This window comes from Barbus barbus, assembly GCF_936440315.1.
Source record: "Barbus barbus genome assembly, chromosome: 36".
Lineage (NCBI taxonomy): Eukaryota > Metazoa > Chordata > Actinopteri > Cypriniformes > Cyprinidae > Barbus > Barbus barbus.
The window spans coordinates 19729937-19754286 of NC_136714.1; the positions used below are offsets into that span (position 1 = coordinate 19729937).

Consider the following 24350-nt stretch of genomic DNA (forward strand, 5'->3'; position numbering starts at 1 on the left):
TCCAAAATTAACTTGAAATGAAAGTGACTCAGCCTTGACATTAATTACACTGCATCATGTAATCAAGAACAGAAGGAAATATTTCATTTAATCTTCTTTTCTTTTCCAGCGGTTGTTATATCAGTTTTATTTCTGCTGATCATATCAGTTGCAGTTGGCATGATTTTCTTCTATAAGAGACGTCAACGTCAACTAAGCGGTATTTTAAAAATCCTTTTATTGAATAACACTGCAGGGGTGTCAAACTCAGTTCCTGGAGGGCCGCAGCCCTGCAGAGTTTAGTTCCAAACCTGCTCCAACACACAAACCATGTAGTTCTCAAATAAGCCTGAAGGATCTGATAAGCTGGATCAGGTGTGTTTAATTAGGGTTGCATCTAAACTCTGCAGGGCTCCAACTGAGTTTGACACCCCTGTTGTATATCAGTCGATGCATTCACATTATTATGGCATAGATCTGTAGAGTGGAAAATCAAATGTACTTCTATTGAAATTACTTTAAATACATATTTTTATGGACATATTTGTTATCAACTTTATTTCAGACACTCCTGGTGATTTGAATGATGTGAAGATTCCTATTGTAAGTGTTGGTTGGCGTTTTATGCATTATTTTGATTTATTAGATGAATTAGATTAATATTATTCTGATGCTGCAAATAAACTTTACATTTAAAAAATATTAAATAAATAAATCGTTTTATAAATAATTACAAATACTTTATAAATATTAATTTAACTATATAATTAAAAAATACATTTTTAATCAATTTACTTCAACTTAAATGTTTAATCAATTGTTGCTGTTCTTGACGTAATTTAGGATGAGCATCCAAGATCAGAAGAGGAAAAAGAGAACAGCCGCAATGCTGGATTAGAGATTGAAGTGGGCCAGCGCCCAGAGTCCCACCCCTTGTTGACGCAAGAAACACAGGAAACAGGCACCAAGAGCGTACCAGTGGAGGATGAGGACCGGGGATTGGGCGACAGCTTGCCAAACACTACCAGCTCTTCCCAAACCAGTCTATCTGCCCTCCCTCCTGCAGTCTACAACGAGGAATCGCCACAATCAAGTCCCCCAGCCCCGAGACAGACGGAGACAGTTACAGAGCCATGGGCACGGGTTAGTAAAATTTGGGATCATTAACCATCAAAATGCAGTGAAATGACAAGATGTGTGGAAAGATCCTAGTTCCCAAGCAGAAGTCTTTATTTTTAAAAATTAAGTAAACTCACAACATTGCTAAACCTGATTTTTTTATTATTGTTATTTTATAGGATGATTGTCCTCCCAGAAGACTTGTTCCTTTACTTGGTAAGATATTATTCTCTCAGACACAGTATTTTGAGAATACATAACTACATGACAACAACATTTCTTGGTTTATATTGAGTAAATGTGACTTTCAAGGTTCAATGACCAGGTCAGATGGTAATTCAGACATCAGTGTTTTGGTTTGTGAGTTTAGACTCATTTGCAAAAAGATGAATTAGCAGAGTGCAATAGAAAGATGTGTTCTCTATTTATTTTCTCTCTGTTTTTCTTAAGAGTGCAAATGTTCTAGAAAAAAAACAAAAAACATAATGGAACCGAAAGAAAATTAAAAAAAGATAAAAATAAGATACGCTACCATTCAAATGTTTTGGGTTGGTTAGATTTTTTTTTTTTTTTTATGAAATAAGTCTCTTATGCTCACCAGGGCTGCATTTATTTGATCAGAAATACAGTAAAAACAGTAATATTGTGAAATATTATTACAATTTCAAATAGCAGGTTTCTGTTTTAAAATGTAATTTATACCTGTATTGTTAAAGCTGAATTTTCATCAGCCATTACGCCAGTCTTCAGGGTCACATGATCTGTCAAAAATCATCTAACATGCTGATTTGTTGCTCAAAAAACAATAATATCAGTGTTGAAAACAGTTGTGCTGCTTAATTGTTGTAGAAACTGTGATATGGGTTTCAGGATTCTTTAAATAGGTTAAAAAAAACAGCATTTATTTGAAATATAAAACTTTAAATGTCATGAGTGTGACTTTTGATGAATTTATGCATTCTAGTTAAATAAAAGATTAATTACTTGGAAAAAAATACTGACCCCCAAACTTTTGAAAATAAATATAAAACTAATTATGTATTTGAATGAATCCTAACCCTAATTGCAAGTACAGAACGCACACTTTTCATTAATATAATTGGTTCTTTTCAAGTTCATATTCCTAAAGGGCCATGAGAACATGTCTAATGTATTGCTCTGATTTAATAGGTGAGGAGGAGTCTCTAAGCAAGAGTTTCGACCTGTTTGACACCCTGGATGTGCGGTACCACAACAAGTTTTTCCGCAGCATCGGCGTGAGCGACAACGCCATCAAGGTGGCCGAAACGCAGCACCCTGTAGACAAAGTCTACGACCTACTGCGGGTTTGGATGCAAAAAGAGGGCCTGCGGGCAAACATCAACACATTACTACAGGCTCTGCTAGACCTGGACCAGCGGTATTCAGCAGAACACATCGCCTCCAAAGCTGTTGAACGAGGCTACTACAAATATGAGTGATATCTCTTCAAGACTGAAGGATATTTGTTGAGTAAAAGAACTAAATAATGGAGAGGTGTACATTCGTTTTGATTTCTCCCCAGTGGGTCTCATGGCATGAACTTGATGTTCTGTTATGGAGACATTGGAGAATCACCTCTCTGTAGCGCCCATGTTGGGTTTAGAAGCCAACACTGGACCTTTTTTGAGGATTTACACTGGCTAGCAGCAGAGGGCGATGTGTTCCCTCTCAACAGTGCATTGTAGTGTTATTCGATGCACTGGCCTCAGGCTTTTAAACTACAGGTTGGTCCTAAGCCTACGTATAGATGTCATTAAACCTTTGGTTATGCCAAATGTTCAAACTAAAAAAGTGTATTTAGTGTATTTAGTACTGACAGGCACAAACTGAAGATGTTCACAAGCTTCACACTACATCGTATTTCTGCAGTGAATCACTTCTGTTCTTGGCTACAAACCTTCTTAAACTTGGTTACAAATGAACAAATATGCTTCAAGAGGAGTTTAGAACTTGGTTCAGGTTGAGTTTTGGAGTTTCAGACGTATGTCAGCAGTTTAGGGTTTCATTTGAAGTTCAGAATATTTCTTTTGCAAGTCTGTGAAAGGTGATTTCAATTTTAAATTTTTTCCCCTCAAATGACCCTACTTCGTCTGTTTTGTGCGTGGACGAGATATTTTTCAACCTTCTCAACCTTTCTTGCCTGTTCCGTTTTCCTTTTTTATATTTAAATAAGTGATGTATTTATTTGTTTTGTGTAATTATGTATTATTTATACCTGTTATCAATATTCACCTACAGTAAGTGTTCCTGAAGCATTTATCGCGCCTTTCAGGCGGCGTGACTGAGATGTTCACCAGACAAATCCTTCTGGTCCTTTCACAAGCAGATTTATCTTCATTACAGTTTTCTGTAGCTAAGGCATTTCTTCATTTACCCCGAGTGTGTCGCTTACTACAGACACATCATTTCTTGTTATATGAATCTCAAAACGTGTCCTTCGCTGTGGATTTTATGTTCCTAGCTAATGGTGTTGTCGTTTATGTTCTGAAAAGATAAAGAAAAGCTTGAAAGAGTACCACGGTCAGTATCTCTTGGACGCTTGTATCTGCTTCCACAGGTTGAATTAATATTGAGGATAAGGAGACATTTCTGTTCTTAGTTTTATATGCGGTAGTGCACAGGTACGTGTTTTAGATAGTTAAAAGATGAAGGAAATTTATGTTCATCCACAAACTACTTAGTTTAATTGACTTTTGTCTAGTTTGTAAATAGTTGTTAAGAATTCTATTAAACGAAACTAATAGATATATATTTATGGAATCCCTAAGAGCACAACGTAATGAAGTACTGCCTAAAAACCAAACCGAAGGAACAAATTGAAATTAAAATGAACAAGGGGAATATATATTATCTAAAGGGCTTATTAATTCATTTACGTAACAGTAAATGAGCTGTGACGTCTGACTCGGCTGTATAGCTATGTAGCTGTATTGGTGTATGAAATATTATATTTTCAGAACAGATCTCGGATCAGCTTTACCTTGACTTGTTTCAGTTGAAGCTGAAATTAGATCAGAATAAAATGGCTCCCCCTCCCTTCCCCGTGTAATTATGAAATTGTAGAGCTGTCGTACAGTGCAGGCACTGCCACCTATTGACATAGAGTTGAATAGCAAGAGAAAAAACCTGCATCAATTTCAAGGGACCTTTTTCCAGATCTTCACAGGCTTTTCTACACATCTTCCATCTTTTTGCACTGAATTTAACATTGAGTGTCTCTTCAGATGTAGGTGCAGGAGTTTTTACCTCTGAGCAGTTCAGTGCCATCTGTTTCTGTGTTTTTATCATTTTCTGTTTCGTTTTATATTGACGTTGTTTCTGCCTTGACGCCTAACAAAGACACACGCCTCGGTGCTCGCTCTTGCTTCATTTTCTCAATATCTCTCTATGAGCAGAAGTTTTGTATCTCTTTTTCCCCTTAGACAATTGTTTGCTCGTTTGTGAATGTAAAATGTTTGCTGTTGCAAAGTTGTTTGTAGAATGTTTTTGTTTTAAAAAAATAAAAACCCAAAACGTTTCCCTGCAAGTTCATCCTTCAGAAGTCCAAGAAAGAAAAGTGCATACACACACACACACATACAGTGCCCTTCATAAGTATTGGAACAGTAAAGACAAAATTGCTCTGTTGGCTGTGGAGTCAAGACATTTACAAATATGATTAAAAGATGAATATGAGACAAAACTACAGAATGTCACATTTTATTATTGGGTGATTCAACATATAGATGTTTTACCACCTAAGAAGTTCAGCACTTTTAGAGTTTCATCCCTCTATCTGATGTGAGCATAAGTATTGGAACAGTTGCCTCACAGGTCTTTCTAAGTGATCAGCTGTGTCCTGTTGCATTAATTCTGCAGATATTAAAAGCAGGGAATGTGTCGTATCAGTTATATCCATTACTTCTGTATTCTGAATCTTGCATTCGATGATGACACACACAAATCAGGATGGAGCTGACTTTGAGAGAAAAGGATGCAATTAGGATGCTAAAAGAAAAGAAGAGTCAGTTAGAGCTCTAGCAAAAACAAAGGGCATGGATAAATCAAGAGTTTGGAAACCACCAGCGACACTAGCAATCAACAACGATCTGATGATACAACAATGACCTGATCGGCTGAGAAAACAACAGTAGGTGATGACAGACAAATCATAAAAGCTGTGAAAATGAATCCTAAAAGACGTGTCTAAAATCACCAACAACTTCCAGAAAGCTGGGGTGATGCTCTAACAATTTACTGTCCACAGGAGACTTTGACACAGAATTACAGAAGCTACACAGCAAGATGCAAACCTCTGACCAGCACCAAAAATAGAAAGGCAAGATTAGAGTTTGCAAAAAAGCACAAAGGTGAGCCAGAAGAGTTTTGGAACTGTGTTTATGGACCGATGAGACAAAGATGAACCTTTATCTAAGTGATAGGAAAGCAAAAATGTGGAGAAAAAAAGGGAACTGCAATGATCCCAAGCATACAGTCTCATCTGTAAAGCATGGTGGAGGTGGAGTCGTGGCATGGGCATGCATGGCTGCCTCTGGAACAGGCCCTCTCAACTTTACTGATGACTTAATGTATGATGACAGTAGCAGAATGAATTTGGAAGGGTACAAAACCATCTTGCCTACCAATATTCAAGAAAATGCCACCAGATTCATTGGGAAGTGCTTCATATTGCATCAGGACAATGACCCAAAACACCCTGCCAGTTCAGTCAATGAATTTATAAGGGCAAAGAAACAGAAGGTCTTAGATTGCCCAAGTCAATCTCCAGATTTAAATCCGATTGAACATGAATTTCAGCAGCTGAAGAGGAGAGTAAAGGCAGAAACTCCCCAAAACAAGCAACAATTGGAATTGGCTGCATTAAAGGCTGGGAAAAGTATTTCAAAGGATGAGACCAAGAGTCTGGTGATGTCTATGGGTCACAGACTCACTGCTGTGATTGTGCGCAAGGGATCTGCAACTAAATAATAGCTTTTAATCTTTTATATCTGCCTTATGTTCATCTGTCCCAATACTTATGCCCACATCAATGAGTGGGATGAACTCTAAAAGTGCTGTTCTTTTTATTTGGTAAAACATGTATGTGTTACATAAACGGCTAATAATGAAATGTGACATTCTGTAGTTTTGTCTCATATTCATCTTTTAATCATATTTGCAAATGTCTTGACTCCACAGCCAACAGAGCAATTTTGTCTTCACTGTTCCAATACTTATGGAGGGCACTGTATATATAAAAAAAAAATTCTCAATTTATGTATGGTGTATTGTATTTTAAATATCAATTATATAATAATTATCATTATTAATACTATTATTACCAAATAATAACCAAAATTATAATATAATTATAACCAAAGAACCACTTTTAGTGCTATTCAGCAGCATGTTGTAAAGTGTATTGATTTGTTATCATTTATTGATAATGTCATTGTTTATTATTGTAATTTAATACTTTATAATATATTTAACAGTACACCCCCCCCCCCCTTATAAATGGTGCTTCAAGATGAGTTTAGAACTTGGTTCAGGTTGAGTTTTGGAGTTTCAGACGTATGTCAGCAGTTTAGGGTTTCATTTGAAAATTATTTTAAATAATTTTGCAATCAACTTGAATCTTTAAATCTTTTTAAAAAACATTATTCATTTATTTTATTATATTTTATAGCCTAATACTAGAGACTTTACTCTGAAATTAACTGACAACACTTAATTCAGTGCCACATACTGAGATAAAGAAAACTTTAGTGTTTCATAAAAGAGAATGGTATGCAGTGACATATTAAGACTTTTCATATGAAGCATCAAAAAGCCATTTTTACAAAGTCACAGTGACAAAGATATGCAGAGATGAAAGTATCTTGACTACTTAGTTATTTTTGTGTATTGCAATAGAAAAATATGCAAACAATCTTTTAAAATAAGATATTTCAATTACACAATGACAACCATTGTAAAGATGCTGATAGTATGATGAGTTGAGGTATCAAGGTGCCAAATGTGTGTTCTGCCAACCAATCTGTATGTAATCTTAGGTTGTCTGAATAGTGAAATCTTGCCTATAGCAACATGATATAAATCCGAGTTGTCAGGCTGTATGGAGAGTGTGTCGTCCGCACTCAGCTGGGCATCTCCAAACGTCTCTGCAGGCTCCTGCTGACTCTAAGAACTTCCAGTAGACTTTGGGCCTATCCATGGAGACAGAATCTACATTCCCTGAGGCAAGAGGCTGCACACACTCCTGAATATGAGACATAAAAGCACAGCCAAACAATCATCAAATAATCTTTAATGCTGCTCTCCACAAACTGGCATTAAAAGAAACTGGTTCTCATTCACTAATAATTTAGTAGATTAATTGCGTATTAATACGTACAGAACGTGTATACGTATATGAATTTGTACTTCGTTCTATTTTAATAAATTTGGAATGCTCTAAATTAGCGACCGCGTGCCTTAAGTTAATAATCTACACAAAACGCACCCAAATAATCAGCTCCATATAAGGACTTTCCGTGCAACTCTCGTCATGCTAAAGCCGCGTTCTCACTTTGCACTTTGAGAGCACGCGCAGCAAGCAAGACCCTCCAGCAATCTCTTCAAAAATAATCATGTATTATACATACCTCTCATTAGCCAGACACATATCTGCGTTTTTATGCAGAGGAACATCCCAACTCGAGCTGTAACACACCTTTTCTTACCATTTTTATACATTTAAGATAAATTATCTGAGATGTAATCTTAATTTGTTTATAACGCTACCCAGAGTACGCAGTATGTGTGGTTTCAGTTCCTACATTTTTTTTCGTAAATTTGTACTGCATTTTAATACGAAATTTATTGGTGAATCATGATTTTTTTTCGTATAAAGGCAGATTTCATGCAGAAATTCTAATTAAATAATAAATGAGACACATTGTTCTACAAATAATCTATACAGCTAGAAAATATTTACCACAGTCTAGGAAGGGTGCACACATGGTCTTTGGTCTTTCTCGGAGCCGAACTAAAACTAATGATGTACTGTAACTGGTCTTGTTCTTGGTCTGTTTTTTTTTTTTAGAAACTCAAAAACTGAAAGCGCCTCAAAACCATCTCAGTTTCTTTCAATGGTGACTCGCTCCCATCCTTATCGTGGAGATAATAACTGAGCTCCAAAAACAAAAACATCCTTCAAAGCTCTGAAAACTGCTGCCTGCAGTTGTGGAATCCACATCATCAGCAAAAAATAAAAACCGTGGCGATATTTGAGATTGTTTAAAGCTCCTGAAGGATTTTTGTCATTAAGTCGATGAGTTTAAGCTATTACCACAATCTCATTCTGTTGACATCCACTCGCCCAGTATGCCTGTGAGAGGCCGGTCAGATCCAGACGTGCTGTCTGTGTGTGGAGGGTCGATAACACTTAGTATCATGGTACTGGAGGTCTTTTTGGGTCTGATGGCGCTGAGAAGGTTCATGGGGGGGAACATGTTAGATGTAGGCCTTTCTGGTTCAGCCTCCCATGCTGGTTTGCTCCACGACCTGATCCCTCCCTGTCTGCATGTTGTCTCCAGGCCTCGTCTGGGTTCCACTGATTCCACTGCTGAGATGCCCACTCGTTTGTGACTCCTCCAGGACCAACAGGAGCACGAGCTACAGCAGCAACCTCTTGCACCAGAGCATCCTCGAGTGAGCAGAGCCAGCAGATCTTTTTTGAAGGTGGTGTTGAGGGCAGCATAAACCAGCGGGTTACACACAGAGTTGCTGAATCCCAGGATCTGAACCACGCTGACTAGGAGAAACTCGGAGTCAAGATCAAGGTCCAGCTGACCTGTGTTCAGAGAACAGACATGCAAGGTACAGTTATCAAAGGAAATTTCTCTACAAATCAAGAAAAAAACTTTCATAAAATGCTTCAGGATTGGCTTTTAAGAGCTAGTTTTTGTGTTAAAAACACAAGATAGGTAATGGACTAAAAAATGCCAGGTCTAGAGTATATATTAGCTATATTAGAATCCATACTAATGCAAAATATCATTCTGTTTATTATAACAACGTGCTGCAGTTACGTCCTCTGCCACTTTAACTGGTCAAGCTGAATTCTGAATTGGCTGGCAATTTTTTATCATGCATCAGCAGGAAAAAGTAATTCTAAAGTCATTCCAACAATATCCTTCCTCATTGTGAACTTTCATACTCTTATAGAATTATAACGATTATTAAAGTATTGTTGTTGTCCTTGGTGTAAACAGCATTTTATGTTTTGTATTTTTGCTCCATCAACGCAAACAGTTCCAAAGAAAGCCACAGCAGAACCAATGTGTCTCTGAAAAAAATACTAGTGTTTTGTTCTTGAATGTTTTGAACAAATCGGTTGAATGACTCATTCAATGACTTGCTTCATCTGTGGTTTTGAACAAATCATTCAAATGATTCATATGATTCAATCCCTCACAAAGAAGTCACTTGTTTACTTCCTATGTGCTTTCATTTTTCACTAAATAGCTTTTTAAAAGAAAAAAGGAGAAAACTAAAAAGGAATGAACTCTTCTGTCAGTGTCAAGATTAGCTGAACAGTATTCAGTGTAGAAAGTGAGTCTATGGAGATGCAAGCATGTTAGTGTCACATGTGCTTTTTCATTGTTTCCTTCGTTTCCAAACCGGAGAGGCTCCAGTGTGTCTGCTCATGGATGTCAGTTCGCTGGAAATAGAAGAATTGGTTATGCTGTCTTCTGAAAGGCTTTTGTTGCAGCTGAGAAGCACGTGAACATGGAAAGAACAGAAGAAGCGTACATGTTGTGCACATGACAATGAAGTGGACAGAATACTGGGCAGAGAAAAATAAATATTATAATAAATCAGTGTATTAAAATGTGTATAGAAAGACTGAAACCGAAAAGTGCTGATGGAAAAATGTGCTGAAAAATAGAATGGGAAACAGTCTTGCTCTTAAGTGGAACTAAATAGCTTCTATAGGTCAGGGAGGTTGGGTCAGAGATATATAAATAAATAAGATGACTTTTTTGATTTGCTGTGAATTTTCCTAATCATAAGCATTTCATAGAGTTCTGATATTCTGTATTTGCTTATGAAGTATATTTGGTTTAAAAAAATTTTTTGTCATAAATTCTATTAATTAAGGATGTATATGAATGATTAATTATTAATTATAAATAATTATGCATTTCATGCACATAAATGCTACACCTGTATTAATGAGCACACAATATGTGTATAGAAACTATAGTGCTACACCAAACTCACAATAGTTGCCATAGTGATAACTGTAAGAGGAATAATAGAACAAACGATTGCATGTCGAAGGTTCACAAGAACAAGGTGTTGACCTCTATGAAAGGTTGAGGAGGAGGAAAGTGGAAAAGAAGGTGAGAATCTGAAGTGAGAATTTATTTACTACAGTCTAACAGGAAGGATAGGCTGACAGACATGTGTAAAAGGTTTTTTTTTTTTTTATTTCTTGTGAGGGGAAGAAAAAAAAAACAGGGAGATTGACAACAGTAAGCAAGAGGGAAGAGCACAAGGAGTTTTGTGGCACCGTAGTCAAGCAGGAGGGAGACCAGATGGAAAGGCGCCCAGCAGGCAGCAAAGAGCAGCACCACGGTGGCCATCATTCTTACCGCACGCTTCTTCCTCCTGAGAATGGAAGGCATTTGTATTGTTACAGGCATGTCAATAACAGCACAATACAGGTGTGTCAATCAAACACTGTTTCATTTGTACCAGTCTAACAAGACCATGTGATCCGAGAGCAACAATGCAGACGTTATGCAATACGGGCAATCAAAGCATCTGCTAAATAGACCTTTCAAAAGCATAGTGTGACAAACAAAAAAGTGTTTTTTGTCAAAATCATAAGGATTCTCATCACATGGCTATCCATGCTGTGCTATTAGCCAAGGGGTCATCAACCTGGCTCCTTGGTAAATAGAGATGGAGCAAGGACACCCTGTTATATATTGTATAGAACTGAATGTTGCATTTTAAGCTCGACCTAGAATTTTGTACCATATTAATGTATTTACATACTTCCCTTACGGAAATTAACCATGGTTTTAGGAAAAGTGTAGTAACCATGTTTTTTTTTTGGTGTATTGATTACCATTTGTATAACCACAGTTTTACTACAAATGCCATGGTTAAACTATGGTTAGTGTAGCAAACCCATGGTTAATTTGTGGTTACCATGATTGAACTATAGTAACCATGGTTCTTTTGGTTTTATTTGAAGTAAAACCATGGTTAACTTTTATAAGGGTTTGCAATGATGCTTACATTGCAAAACCTTTAAAAATAATCCTTAAAGGGATAATTTGTCCAGAAATGAATTTTCTGTAATCATTAATTCACCCGCATACCATAACAAATGTTTATGGCTTCATTCTGTGGAACATAAATGAAAATATTTTGAGAAATGTCTCAGTTGTTCTCTTTACAAAATGGAAGCCAATGGTCAATGGTCACCAAAATTTTGTCTTTGGTGTTACACTGAAGTCGTCCAGATTTGGAATGTCATGAGGGTGAGTAAATGATGACAGCATTTGTATTTTTGTGTGAACTATCTATTTAATGATGTACAGATTACAGTGGCCCAGTAGTACATAACACAATGGAAACAAGCCGCAATACAACGAAATTAACATAGCATGAAGGAAACAAGCCGCAACACAATGAAATTAGCACAGCATGATAGAAACAAGCCGCAACACAACAAAATCTCCACAAAATGACAGAAACAAGCTGCAGCACAATGGAGCGAAATTAGCACAACACAACAAAATTAGTCATGCATTGTGGAGATTTCGTTATGTTGTGCACTACTGAGCCACCGTAACATTGAGTCATATAGCGTACTTGTATACAACATTATTTTTATATTACATAATTTTACTTAATAGGCTTGTTCACCTAAAAATTTTAATTCTTCATTAGTTTCTCACACTTTTGTTGATCCAAACCTGACTGTTCTTCTGTGGAACACAAAAGACAATATAAAAAAAAAAAAAAGAGAGAACTTATATTTGACAATTTTATTTTTTTTATTTTAACACCAAAACTGATAACTACTGTATATTAATGCACCAGTGCACGATAACATTTTGTTCATTAAAAGTGTGTGCCACAGTTTTGCTGTCTGCTGCTGTAAAGGGGTCATGAACTGAGAAACCAAAATTCCCTTGATCTTGTCATTGTACTATAAAAACATCCTGTAAGTTTCAGAACTCAAAACTTTGTCGTTAGTCTAAAAACAGCTTATATTGAAGGCAGTCTGCCAAATCGACAGCTTTGGGCATGTTCTACTCTATGAAGTAATAGTATGGATAAGCACTGCCTCCGCAGAAGAAGATCAACATTACTGCCTGTGTTTACAAACAAGGAACGATTCGACACAGGATTTTCTAAAAGATTGAAACTAAAAGACGATGCATTTACATTTAGTCATTTAGCAGACGCTTTTATCCAAAGCGACTTACAAATGAGGACAACAGATGCAATCAAAACCAACAAAAGAGCAGCAACATGCAAATGCTATGACAAGTCTCGGTTAGCCTAATGTAGTACACGCAGCAAGGTTGTTGTTTTTTTTTAAGAAAATTAGTAGATAGAATATAGAAAAAAAGAAACCTAGTTTTTTTTTTTTTTTTTTTAAGAAACAAGTAGAATAGAAAAAAGAAAGCTAGTGTTAGTTTTTCAAGAAACTTGAGGGTCAAGTGAGTGTTTTTTTATTTTTTATTATTAAAAGAAGACAGATGGATAAAATACAATTAGAATAGAGAGTACTAGAGTTAGAGGGTTAAATAAATATGGAAGAGATGTGTTTTTGATGCGTTTCTTGAAGATGGCTAAGGATTCAGCTGCTCGGATTGAGTTGAGTTCGTTCACTTGCAGAATACAAGCTTCTAGAGGACACATAGGTCTGAAGTACTAAATTTAGGTAAAGGGGTTCAGAGCCAGAGGTGGTTTTGTAGGCAAACATTAATGCCTTGAATTTTATGCAAGCAGCTATTGGTAGCCAGTGCAAATTGATGAACAGAGGTGTGACATGCGTTTTTTTCGGCTCATTAAAAATTAATCTTGCAGCGGCATTTTGGATTAATTGTAGAGGTTTGATGGAATTGGCTGGAAGACCTTCCAAGAGAGCATTGCAATAGTCAAGTCTGGACAGAACAAGAGCTTGAACAAGGAGTTGTGTTGCATGTTCCAAAAGAAAGGGCCTGATCTTCCTAAAAATTTATAAGCAAATCTACAGGACCGGGCAGTTTTAGCAATGTGGTCTGAGAAATTCAGCTCATCATCAATCACAACTCCAAGGTTTCTGGCTGTTTTTGAAGGAGTTATGCATGATGAGCCTAAATGGAAGGTGAAATTGTGATGAAGTGATGAGATTGCTGAAACTACAATCAGTTCTGTCTTAGCTAGGTTGAGTTGAAGGTGATGGTCCTTCATCCAGCAAGAAATGCCTGTTAGACATGCTGAGATGCGAGCAGTTATCGTCGGATCATCAGGATGGAATGAGAGGTAGAGTTGAGTGTCATCAGCATAGCAGTGATATGAAAAGCCATGTTTCTGAATGACAGAACCTAGTGATGACATGTAGACAGAGAAGAGAAGTGGTCCAAGAACTGAGCCCTGAGGCACCCCAGTAGCTAGATGTTGCGACTTGGATACCTCACCTCTCCAAGATACCTTGAAGGACCTATCTGAGAGGTAAGACTCAAACCACTGGTGTGCGGTTCCTGAGATGCCCTTTCTCAATAGGGTTGACAGGAGGATCTGGTGGTTGACCGTATCAAAAGCAGCGGACAGATCCAGCAAGATAAGTAATGAATACTTGGAAGCCGCTCTTGCAAGTCTTAGGGCTTCAACAAATGAGAGCAAGGCAGTTTCGGTCGAATGTCTAACCAATCTGAAGCCAGATTGGTTGCTGTCCAGGAGTTTGTTCTGTGTGAGAAAGGGAGAGACTTGGTTCAAGTGTTTTTTTTTAATGAAAGGTAGAAGGGAAACCAGTCTATAGTTCTGTAAAAGAGTTGGGTTAAGAGTGGGTTTCTTAAGAAGTGGGGTTATACGAGCTTGTTTAAATGCTGAGGGGAAAATTCCAGTGTGAAAGGATGTGTTTACGATGTGAGTGCCGGTACAACTGCAGGAGAAATGGCTTGAACGAGATGAGATGGAATAGGATCAAGTGGACAAGTAGAAGGATGGCTGGAAAGGATGAGTTTAGAGACTTCTGCCTCAGAGAGTGGAAAGAAGGATGTGAACGAGAGTATGTTTGCTGGTAAGACGTGTGGCAAAGTTGTCAGCTGTTAGAGTTGATGAAGGAGGGGGAGGAGAAGGAGGACAAAGGAGGGAGGAAAATGTTTTAAAGCGCATGCAAGGGTTAGGCGAATTGTTAATTTTATCATGATAGTACTCCTTTTAGCAGTGGAGACATTAGCAGAGAAGTCAGAGAGAAGTGATCGATATAAATTAAGGTCAGTAGGATTTTGTGATTTGCGCCATACCCTTTCTGCAGCCCTGAGCTTAGAATGATGTTTGTGGAGAAAGTCAGATGGCCAAGGGGCAGAAGGGGTGGTATGGGCTGGCCTGGAAGATAAGGGGCAGAAAGTATCTAAACAAGACGTCAGAGTGGAACAGAAAATATCAGTAGCACTGTAGCACTGCATCAAGAGATGATAACTGTTTAGGGGGAGGAAGCAAAGATGAAACCATAGCAGATAGTCGGGAGGGTGAGAGTGAGCATAAGTTATGTCGAAAAGTAACATGTGGAGAGGTATGTGTTGTGTCAGGAATCATGTTGAGGTTAAGAGTGAGGAGGAAGTGATCCGAGGTGTGAAGTGGAGTAACCAGCACATGATCAGTGGAGCAGTGTCGTGTGTAAATAAGGTCCAGTTGGTTGCCTGATTTGTGAGTAGCCGTAGTTAACACTCTCTTGAGATCAAAAGAAGTAAGTAGAGTGTGGAAGTCTGCAGCCCGAGGTTTATCTAGGTGGATATTGAAGTCTCCAAGTTTAACTAAGGGAGTACCATCCTTAGGAAAATATTAGATATTGCCAACTATATTGGATCCGACAGTATTGTCGAAACACATGTGTGAGTAACTGTTTTCATTACGGGGTCACTATTGCTTTGTATCTTCTTACAGATCGTTTGATATGTATTGAGTTATTTATGCATTTTAAACCTAAATCACAGCAGCATCCATCCGATGAATTGGGTTAAAAACAGGACAGAAAATAGCTTATTACTTCTAAATTATGATGTGTTTTTTTTATGTACAAATTTTGATAACATTATAAGTGGACCTCAGAGAACAATACAAAATAAAAAAAACAAATGCAGTTCATGACCCCTTTAAATGCTCAAGCTCCTTAAAGTCAGGTGGATTTTTGGGTGAAGTATCCCTTTAATACATTTTGCCTCTTGCTGTAATTGTAACTTTGGTTGACGTTAAGTTAATATTAATGTTTTGTTTAATGCATTATTTTATTTTTGCGACAATAATGATATAAACAATTAAATAGTAAGTGAACCCCCTGTTGTAGACTAACCTGGTAATCTTGTTAATTTCAGATCCTGGGAGCGTTTCAAACATGACGTTGTGTACTTTGTGCTTGCCCCAGAGCTCCCGCATGATCTTCCAGTAGAGGATGGCCATGGTCGTCAGGGGGGCCAGAAACACCAGGACGGACAGACAAGTAGTGTAGGTTCTCCTCTGCTTCTGGCTTGGCCATACTTCCAAACAACAGGTGTGGTGGACATCAAACAGAAAGTCATATTTCACCTGGGTAGTTAAATAAGAGGCAATTTATTATGTGAATCCTTCATTATTTTCTATTTCGAAAAAGACAGATGGAGGGAATGCTAGAGCCAGCTAAATATTCAATCTAATGAATTTGTTTATCAAATAATATTGTATAACGCTGCTCATAATGATGTTTTTTAATTCACAAATAAATTATAACGGTCTGATTTACTGACTGACAGGCATTGCTAATGGTTAAAGACAGATTTGTATCCTTCTTATGAAGTTTATCTGCTGAATGCCTGAAACAGCATAACATCAATGATAATTTCATTGAAGTGATGCATACAAAATATGTTCGAGGAAAAAAATGTGTAAAAGCTGCACATGCAAGGACAATAAACATAAAGCAAAAACACAAACATGATAAGTGAAAGGCATTATTATCTCAATGAATACATAATGGGCATTGCATTTGAAGCCCTCAATGGTCTCCTCTAGCATAGCAACATCTAATTTGATTCTAATAGTGTTGATGCATCTGTTATCTGTAGCTGCAGTAAATGAAAATTGCATGTCAAAGAGTCAAGACATGTTCTGCTTATATTTAAACCAAAAAAAGACTGGATGGAATGATCAGAGATATTCAAGATGTTAAGGCCAGTCTGGAATTCACACAAAATAAAGTGGACGGATTAATGACTGGATACAAGGATGTTGAGGTAAAGATAAGGCAGTTTGAAAAGGATGTAATCAAATCAAAGGAGGAATCGGATTCCTTGTCAAACTGGATTGTGTTGAAAATCAGATGAGAAGGACAAATATTATTGTGGATGGTATCGCTGATGAAAAAGACGAAAACTGGATGAATTATGAAGTAAAAGTTCGGGAAATTCTCTCAAGTAAATTAGGACTAGATGACTCAGAAATGGAAATTGAATTGGGGGGGGGTAAACCCAGAAAAATTGTTAAACTTTTACGCTTTAAAGACCAACAGTCTATCATGTCTTCAGCCAAGAAGCTAAAATCAAATATTGTCCAAATATTTTTATTAATGAAAACTTTTCTGAGGCTCTTCAGTTGAGAAGAAAGGAACTACTGCCTAAATTAAGAGCTGCACGTGATAGAGGTGAAAGAGCCATCCTGAAATATGACAAGTTAATCATCTTGCCCAGAACTGGAAATATTCGAACACAAACTCATGTGATTACAAATTTAATGATTTGTAACTATTATCCTTCTACAATTTACTCATTGTTTACGGTTTTGTTATGATGCAGGACAATTCTACATCATCTCATTATTAGGGCTGCACAATTAATCGAATTTCTAATCAAAATTATAATTACGGATGCCACAATTACGTATTTGTTTAAAGCAGCAATTAATTGTTCAGAATCCACTTATGTTACTCTGTGTGCTTGTTGTTTTCTTTTCTTTCTACAAGTTATCTTAAGGGTTTTTGCATTGTTTTAATTTTAGTTTTAGTATAGCATTATAATACCATGCATGTTTTTACTTTTTTATTTAAAGAAGAAACCAATTCAATATACAGTACCGTTAACATTTGAGGCTTAATACTATAGAAGTTTTTCAGCTAGTGTTTTCAGCTTGTTTATTTTCATCTAAAAATATGGCATGCGGTTGCTTCAAACAATGATATAACAACATTCAATGTAAATTGTGATGATTGAAATTAATAATAGCAATTACAATTTCAAGGGAATAATCGACAATTATGATTTTTGTCATAATCGTGCAGCCCTATCTTTTATCGAAGCTGTCAAAGAAAGGATTGATTTTTGCACATTTAAATATATGTAGCCTAAGGAATAAAACACATCAGGTGGCGAGGATATGTAATTCAGATAACATTCAAGTTTTAGCACTGTCTGAGACACATCTATGAGTAATCTTGAGCTTATGATTAATGGTTATAAATTGCATAGGAAAGATCGGGATAAATATGGAGGCGGAGTAGCTTTTTATATGGAACATTTTGGAGTTATTTTAAGGAAAGACCTAATGAATAGTTACATCTCTGTTTCACACTGCAAACCAATTTTAGTTGGTTGTTGATATCGGCCTCCCAGTGCTAATGTGCAGTATTTGGACATCCTATGTGAAAATATGGATAGGGTAACAGAAGAAAATAAGGACATATTTTTACTTGATTTCAATATTGATTGGCTTTTAAAAAACTGCTCATTGACAAAAAGGTTCAGATCAATGGCTGACGTTTGTAATCTTACAGAGTTAATTACTCAACCAACAAGAATTAGTATGAAGGTTAACAATGTTAGTACTTCTAGCTGCATTGACCTCATATTTACCAACAATCAGGAATTGTGTTCTAAGGCAGTATCAGTCGCAGTTGGCTGTAGTGACCATAATTTGATTGCAATAACCAAAAAGAAAATGAGGGACAGTTTATCATTAAACCCTTAGATATAGCTAATTATTTTAACACTTTTTTTATTAATAAAGTGAATAGTTTAAGATCTAACATGTATATTAATGACTCACGATTAGTGTGTATCCCTATTGTTGGGGGCTCGGTGCCTTGCTCAAGGGTCTCACGTCAGTCGTGGTATTGAGGGTGGAGAGAGTGTTGGTTATTCACTCCCCCCACCTACAATCCCTGCCGGACCTGAGACTCGAACCCACAGCCTTCAGGTTACAAGTCCAACTCTCTATCCATTAGGCCACGACTGCCCATATAATGACTGTGTATAATGATATTCTAGGGAATTGTTGAGCTAATGGGGATCCAAATAAACAATAAACAACAATAAACCATCAGCTGCTTTTTTTCTATTTCTTTCATGTAATCTTTTGATTTAATAATTACAAAGCATTTCATAAACTTAATGAAAACTAGGGCATTTCTTTCTTTCCTCAGATAGATGTAGCTGATATTAGTATCTGAGCTGAATACTGATGTTTATGACCTATTTCATTGTGTTCCTTATCTTTGACTGTTAATGACTTGAGTTTTGTCTGTTAAATAATATGTCCCTGCACCAGAGTGTGAGCAATCTCTAAATTGCTTGTTTAATCTAAAAATAGTGGTCTGTATAATGGATAGGGATTGTTCTGGAAATGTCAGAATGTGAATGTAGTATTTTTTCTTAAGGTTGCATGTTTACCTCCACTTTCTGAACAAACCCCATAGGAGCCGCGATTGCCAGGGCAACCAACCACACGGCCACTGTAAAATGAGGGACAAGACATAATATTTGTAGTTTTGTAGAATTTCAAAAGAACACAAAAGAATGTATTTTGAAAATGGTCACTGTTTTTGTCCATAAGTCAATGGGGTTCAAATTTGGTTGCCACGTTTATATAGACAAAATATTCTTTAAAATATCTTTGTGAAAGATTGTCAGGGCAACCAACCATATTGGCACTGTAAAATAAGGCAAAAACACAATATTTGTTGTTTTCTACAGTGTCACTATTGTCTAGCTCAGTTTTTTCAGGAGTCAACAAACTAAATTCACTATATCTGATGACATTAATTATCATTCTGCTTTCTAAAAACTGATCAGAAATCATGAAATTAATTGTGTATTTTTATTATTATTACTACCATTTGATTGATTGATTTTTTGTAATTATTCTTTTGATGAGACTCGTTTTAACAGTAAAAAAATCTGTGGAAAAAACCCTGCATATATTTTTTTGTGGGGGAAAATACAATAAATAGTTTTAGTTTACTATAAAGTTGAAATAATATTTGAAATAATATTTTAATTTCCTTACTGTACAGTAACATCATAGAAGTGAATTAACAAATTCAGTTATTTAATAATCTCTCTTTCCATAACTCACCCAGCATCTTGAACGCATGACAAAGAAAGTAGCTGTTGCGGACATGCAGAGGATAAAGGATTCCTTGGAAACGCTCTACAGCAATACAAGTCATGGTGAGCATGCTGGTTGCGATGGCTGTCACTTGTAGGAATGGTATCAACTTGCACAGGAAATCACCTGTGAGTCAAAAAATTAATGGGACACAGTGAGTGAATTACAGAACAGGCAAATGATTAAAGACTGTAAAGTATTGAATAACAAACTGGCTGACCTGTTTTCATATACAGTATACACAGTACATAGGTTTAAGTGTTGACACGTAACACTATAAGAAGAAGTACTGACGAGGCTTGCAGGACAATTTCCAACTAATAGAAGGAAATGTGTGGGTAGTGATTGTATGGTCTTTATGAACATTGATGAAGACAGAGGTGTGGAGTAGGACCACAGGCTTCATTTTCTGACACAATGTTCCACATAATAACAATGCAGGAGATCAGATTGGGTTTGTGTTGCTATGGATTTAAGGAGCAATCTTCTCCCAGCAGTTCTGCAGAGTCTTCTATAACCCACTAATTCTTATTTTCCAGCTCACTGATCCTACATAATTCCAAACGCACACTGGCATAATCCACCTGTTGTGTGCTGGACATGACTGTCCTTCATTATACAGTGTCATCAGATGAAACATCATTGATTCTTGGAAACGATAGAATCTAAAACACAACATGGCGCATACTAATGGAATAGGCAATGCAAACTATGCCTGATTTGTAAGTAAAAAAACATTTTTTTTAAATGCAGACAGCTTGATGTACTACTGATAATCGAGGTTATATATATACACCATCTGACTGCAAATGCATCTTCTTTTCTTTCTTTTTTTTACATTGACAGCCATTCAACAGTAGCCATGTATTCTGATTAAATAAAATAACCAGAACTGAGTGGCCACGGTATACTTCATGATGCATCAAACACTAGAAATCTAAAATTTTGATGGATCAAACTGTCATTTAAATATATTTTACACAATGTTTGCATTATATCCCATTACCCTATACTAGAAAAGCTTGGATCAGTATTTATTTTAATAAATATTTTCATTCAGCATTAAATTAGTCAAAAATGTCAATACAAATGTTAGACTGTTAAATTTCTATTAATCAAAGAATCCTAGAAAAAAATGATTTCACGGTTTCTGCAACAATATTAAACTGTTTTTTTCAATATTGATAATAAAAGTACATTTTTCCTCAGCACGAAATCAGCATATTAGAATGATTTCTGAAGGATTGTTTGACACTGAAAACTGGAATAATCCTTGCTGCAAATTCAATTTTGCCATCCCAGGAATAAATTACATTGCAGATTACAGTAATGTAACAGATTGCATTACAGATTAATAAAATATAGAAAACTGTTTTTTTAAACTGTATCAATAATTCACAATATTACTGTTTTTACTATATTTGTGATCAAATGAATGCACCTTTGGTGAGCATAAAAGACTACTTTCAAAAAACATGAAAAATAATCATTAAACATTGCTTCTACAGCAACCCAAGCACGCAAAGACAAGCATGTTATTTGCATAAACACTGTTATTGTAGAAATATGGACTGCTGCGGCTAATAGGATTCTAAGAACTTCTGGTCAGGTAAAGTGCTCATTTACAATTCAACTGCATGTTCCACTGGGGACAAGATCTCTTTTAATCAATGGTGACCTTCTATCTAGCCTTGGAGCTCTAATTTAAGTGTTGCATGTAACGAAGTTGTCAAAAAACAATATCACACAAACACAGATAAATGCAATAATAATATGCTACTTGCAGATGTTTAAGCACAACGGTGTCCTTCTGGTCTCAGCGAGTCTGTGTCTGGTCATGACAACTTGTTTATTTATGTACTTACGCCTTGTATATTTATCGCATCAGAATGACAGCTCCATTGTAGAATGACCGTGAATATTAATCAACCATCAGCAAGATTTCAGCTGAAGAAAAAGCAACCAAGGCCAAACAAAACTTATGTACAGGTCCACTGAAATGTTTGATAGCAGGATAATAAGTAATGTATGTACCAGTTTTTTTTAAGTTTTTAGCAATGATAGAACTGCATGTCTGTTATGTCTGTTATAATGACAAAATTTGTCCAATTAAAGTGACAGTTCATGCAAGAAATAATTTATTCACTGTCAAACCTGTATCCAAACTGACAATGAAAGACAATGGGGTCCAAAACAACACTGGACAATTTGACACCCATTGTATAATAATAAAAAAATAAAAAAAAACACTGAGGCATTTTCCACAGAACAAAAATCCAAAAAAAAAAAATCAAACAGGTTTGGGAGAACATGAGGATGATTCTTACGGATGGAAAATAAATGAATTCTGATGTTCTTTTGCGATGCCAGACAGTTTTAAACACATTTTATGTCTTTTTAAAAAACCTCGGTGCTCATATCTGTGCTTCAAGGATGCTATAAAACCCTCACATTTCGATTCAGTAACATGGGTCCAAGAAACTCCATTATTATGGATAGACTTCAAAAATCCAGTTTCAGGCCTAAGTGCAGTTTTGCACACGATTTATCGACTGGCATGAATTCATGTTACAAGTTAATCTTTTAATCTGTGCACATTTACTGAAGTGTGGCACAAACTGCTGTTGAACTGTAGTTTTTGAAAGATGGGAAAAATGGTGTAGAAAGCACAGAAAACCTTTACCATTTGAACAACAGTATACCATCTATGAGCACTGAAATGTGAGATGAATGCACTAGAGGTCAAGTGCCCTGTTTCATTTGTCAGTGACTTTGATCATGCATGAAGTATTTATCCTTAAACCTTTTCTTTCCCAAAGCTGTCACATAATAGAGTTGAAGTTGAGCTATATGCAACAGGATACCTTGGGTGTCCAAATGGGTATAGACACTTATGATGCATAAAAATAACAGAAAGTAAAATTTCTGTCAAGTGTGAATATAATTAAGCCTACCTGCCAACCAGTTGGTGAAGAAGTGCTGCAGCAGTGTGGCAGGAACACACACTATGGATATCAAGAGGTCACTAAGTGCCAGAGAGCAAATGAAAAAGGTGCTGGGAGACTGTAGAGCCTTCCTGCGACATAAGAGAACCAGCACCGCCCCGTTTCCCACCACTGCAAGCCCAAAGATGAGCACGTAGAGCAGACCAAAAACTGGAAGCAGGGTGCTAGGGAGTCTGGGCACGGCCACCAGAGGAGGAATGGAGAATTCCTGGATGAACTGCCAGCGAGAGAGGTTGGAAGCCTTCAGCATGAGGTCCAGAAGATGGGCAGTCAGGTTCATACTGATAGTCTTTTAGGGTTTTATCTGTTTGAATAACACCAATACATGCTTGATGATTTGGTTTTAGCAGCAATTGTGGTCTAGCGACTTGTTTCAACAATCTGTGGAATCCGATCTTCACAATTTACATTAATGAATGGTTATGTGTGCTGTATTGATCTGTCTCTCTTTGTAAATGATGGCTTACAGGCATTTTACATGGTTGTTCCTTGTTGTTGATGAAAACATTCATGCCTTTATCTCATTCCTATTAAGGACATGCTTTGCAGGCATTGATTTTAAGCCACTTAAGACAGTCTATAGTGTTTATTGACAGGCTGCTCAGCTTGACAAAAACCTCTTCAGTCAAAAATTGTGTGATACTAGCATTATAATGACCCCCCCACTGTCCAATCTCAGTATGCCAGTAGAATGCCCTTTAGCTGTTCCAGCTCCTTCTTGCTAATACATAATATCACATTGTCTGATAGAACAATCCTTAGGTATCTTCACAGTCCAGGTAACTGTATTGCTTCCATTCTGGACTGAGTTCAGTCCATCGTTGCCTTGGAATCTTGCAATATGCTGACAATTGAAGACACATATAGTTCTGTTCAGATGATTTGAATATCCTTGTTCTGAGAACACAGTCCAAACTTTTGGGTAAAATCTGTCAATCTATAGTTTACTCAAACTAAGCAAGATCCAAAAAAAAGATGATAGTGAAATTGTAGCTTTGAGTACTCTTTTTACTCAAACAATTGAGGAAAAATGCATATTTGTGTACCTTATTTACTCAGATCTTTGTTTACTAAGGTACCGTTCTTGAGACGTCCCCTTGTCTTGCACCGTTCGCCCATATTAATATTTTCTTAAAATTATATTATATAGCCAAACAGTAAACAGTAAATTTGATTTTCATCAGAGAAAATTATTGTTTGCATATTTTTTTCTGCCATATAATCGTTAATTAAAAGCAAAAATATTAATGTTAACTTAAAAGTGATATTGTCAAAGGTTACGACTGCAGGTAAAACACTAAACCAACAGATTCGACAGCAATACCTGCATCGAATATTAAACAAACACACACACACATGAAATCGAATAATTCTCGCATCTAGACAGACGACTCGAGATCATGTTATAAAGTAATCTAATAAATAGTCCAAATGTTCCCATTCTCTGTTTAAAGAGAGATGTTTCACACAAATTAGCAAAACCACCGCTCTGTGATCTGATCCGGAGGCTCGTTATTCCTTCAAAGTTTCTCCGACGCTCGTTTGAACTTCTCTCTCGGTTTTCTTATTGAACGACTCAATGATACACTTTGGAAACCATCTTCTGCTCCTCGG

At 36.5% G+C, this 24350-nt stretch overlaps 2 protein-coding genes across 2 annotated transcripts in view; one reads left to right on the plus strand and one right to left on the minus strand.

Moving 5' to 3' along the window:
• LOC306856112 (uncharacterized protein) overlaps positions 1-4636 on the plus strand; it is a 28542-nt gene extending 23906 nt beyond the window's left edge. The window contains exons 6-10 of the mRNA XM_079395138.1: positions 110-199; positions 545-582; positions 823-1122; positions 1278-1314; positions 2269-4636. Coding sequence (XP_079251264.1) covers positions 110-199; positions 545-582; positions 823-1122; positions 1278-1314; positions 2269-2558 — 755 coding nt within the window. The 3' untranslated portion in view covers positions 2559-4636. The remainder of the gene's footprint in view (positions 1-109; positions 200-544; positions 583-822; positions 1123-1277; positions 1315-2268) is intronic.
• A 3802-nt stretch (positions 4637-8438) lies between these two features.
• Positions 8439-23016, minus strand: LOC306855986 (pyroglutamylated RF-amide peptide receptor-like; the record flags this gene model as incomplete). Its single annotated transcript, XM_079394949.1, has 6 exons — positions 8439-8935; positions 10661-10758; positions 15671-15903; positions 19014-19075; positions 19699-19857; positions 22686-23016. 6 exons carry the CDS (start codon positions 23014-23016, stop codon positions 8439-8441), a joined length of 1380 nt encoding a protein of 459 aa, XP_079251075.1.
• Between the last annotated feature and the right edge of the window lie 1334 nt (positions 23017-24350).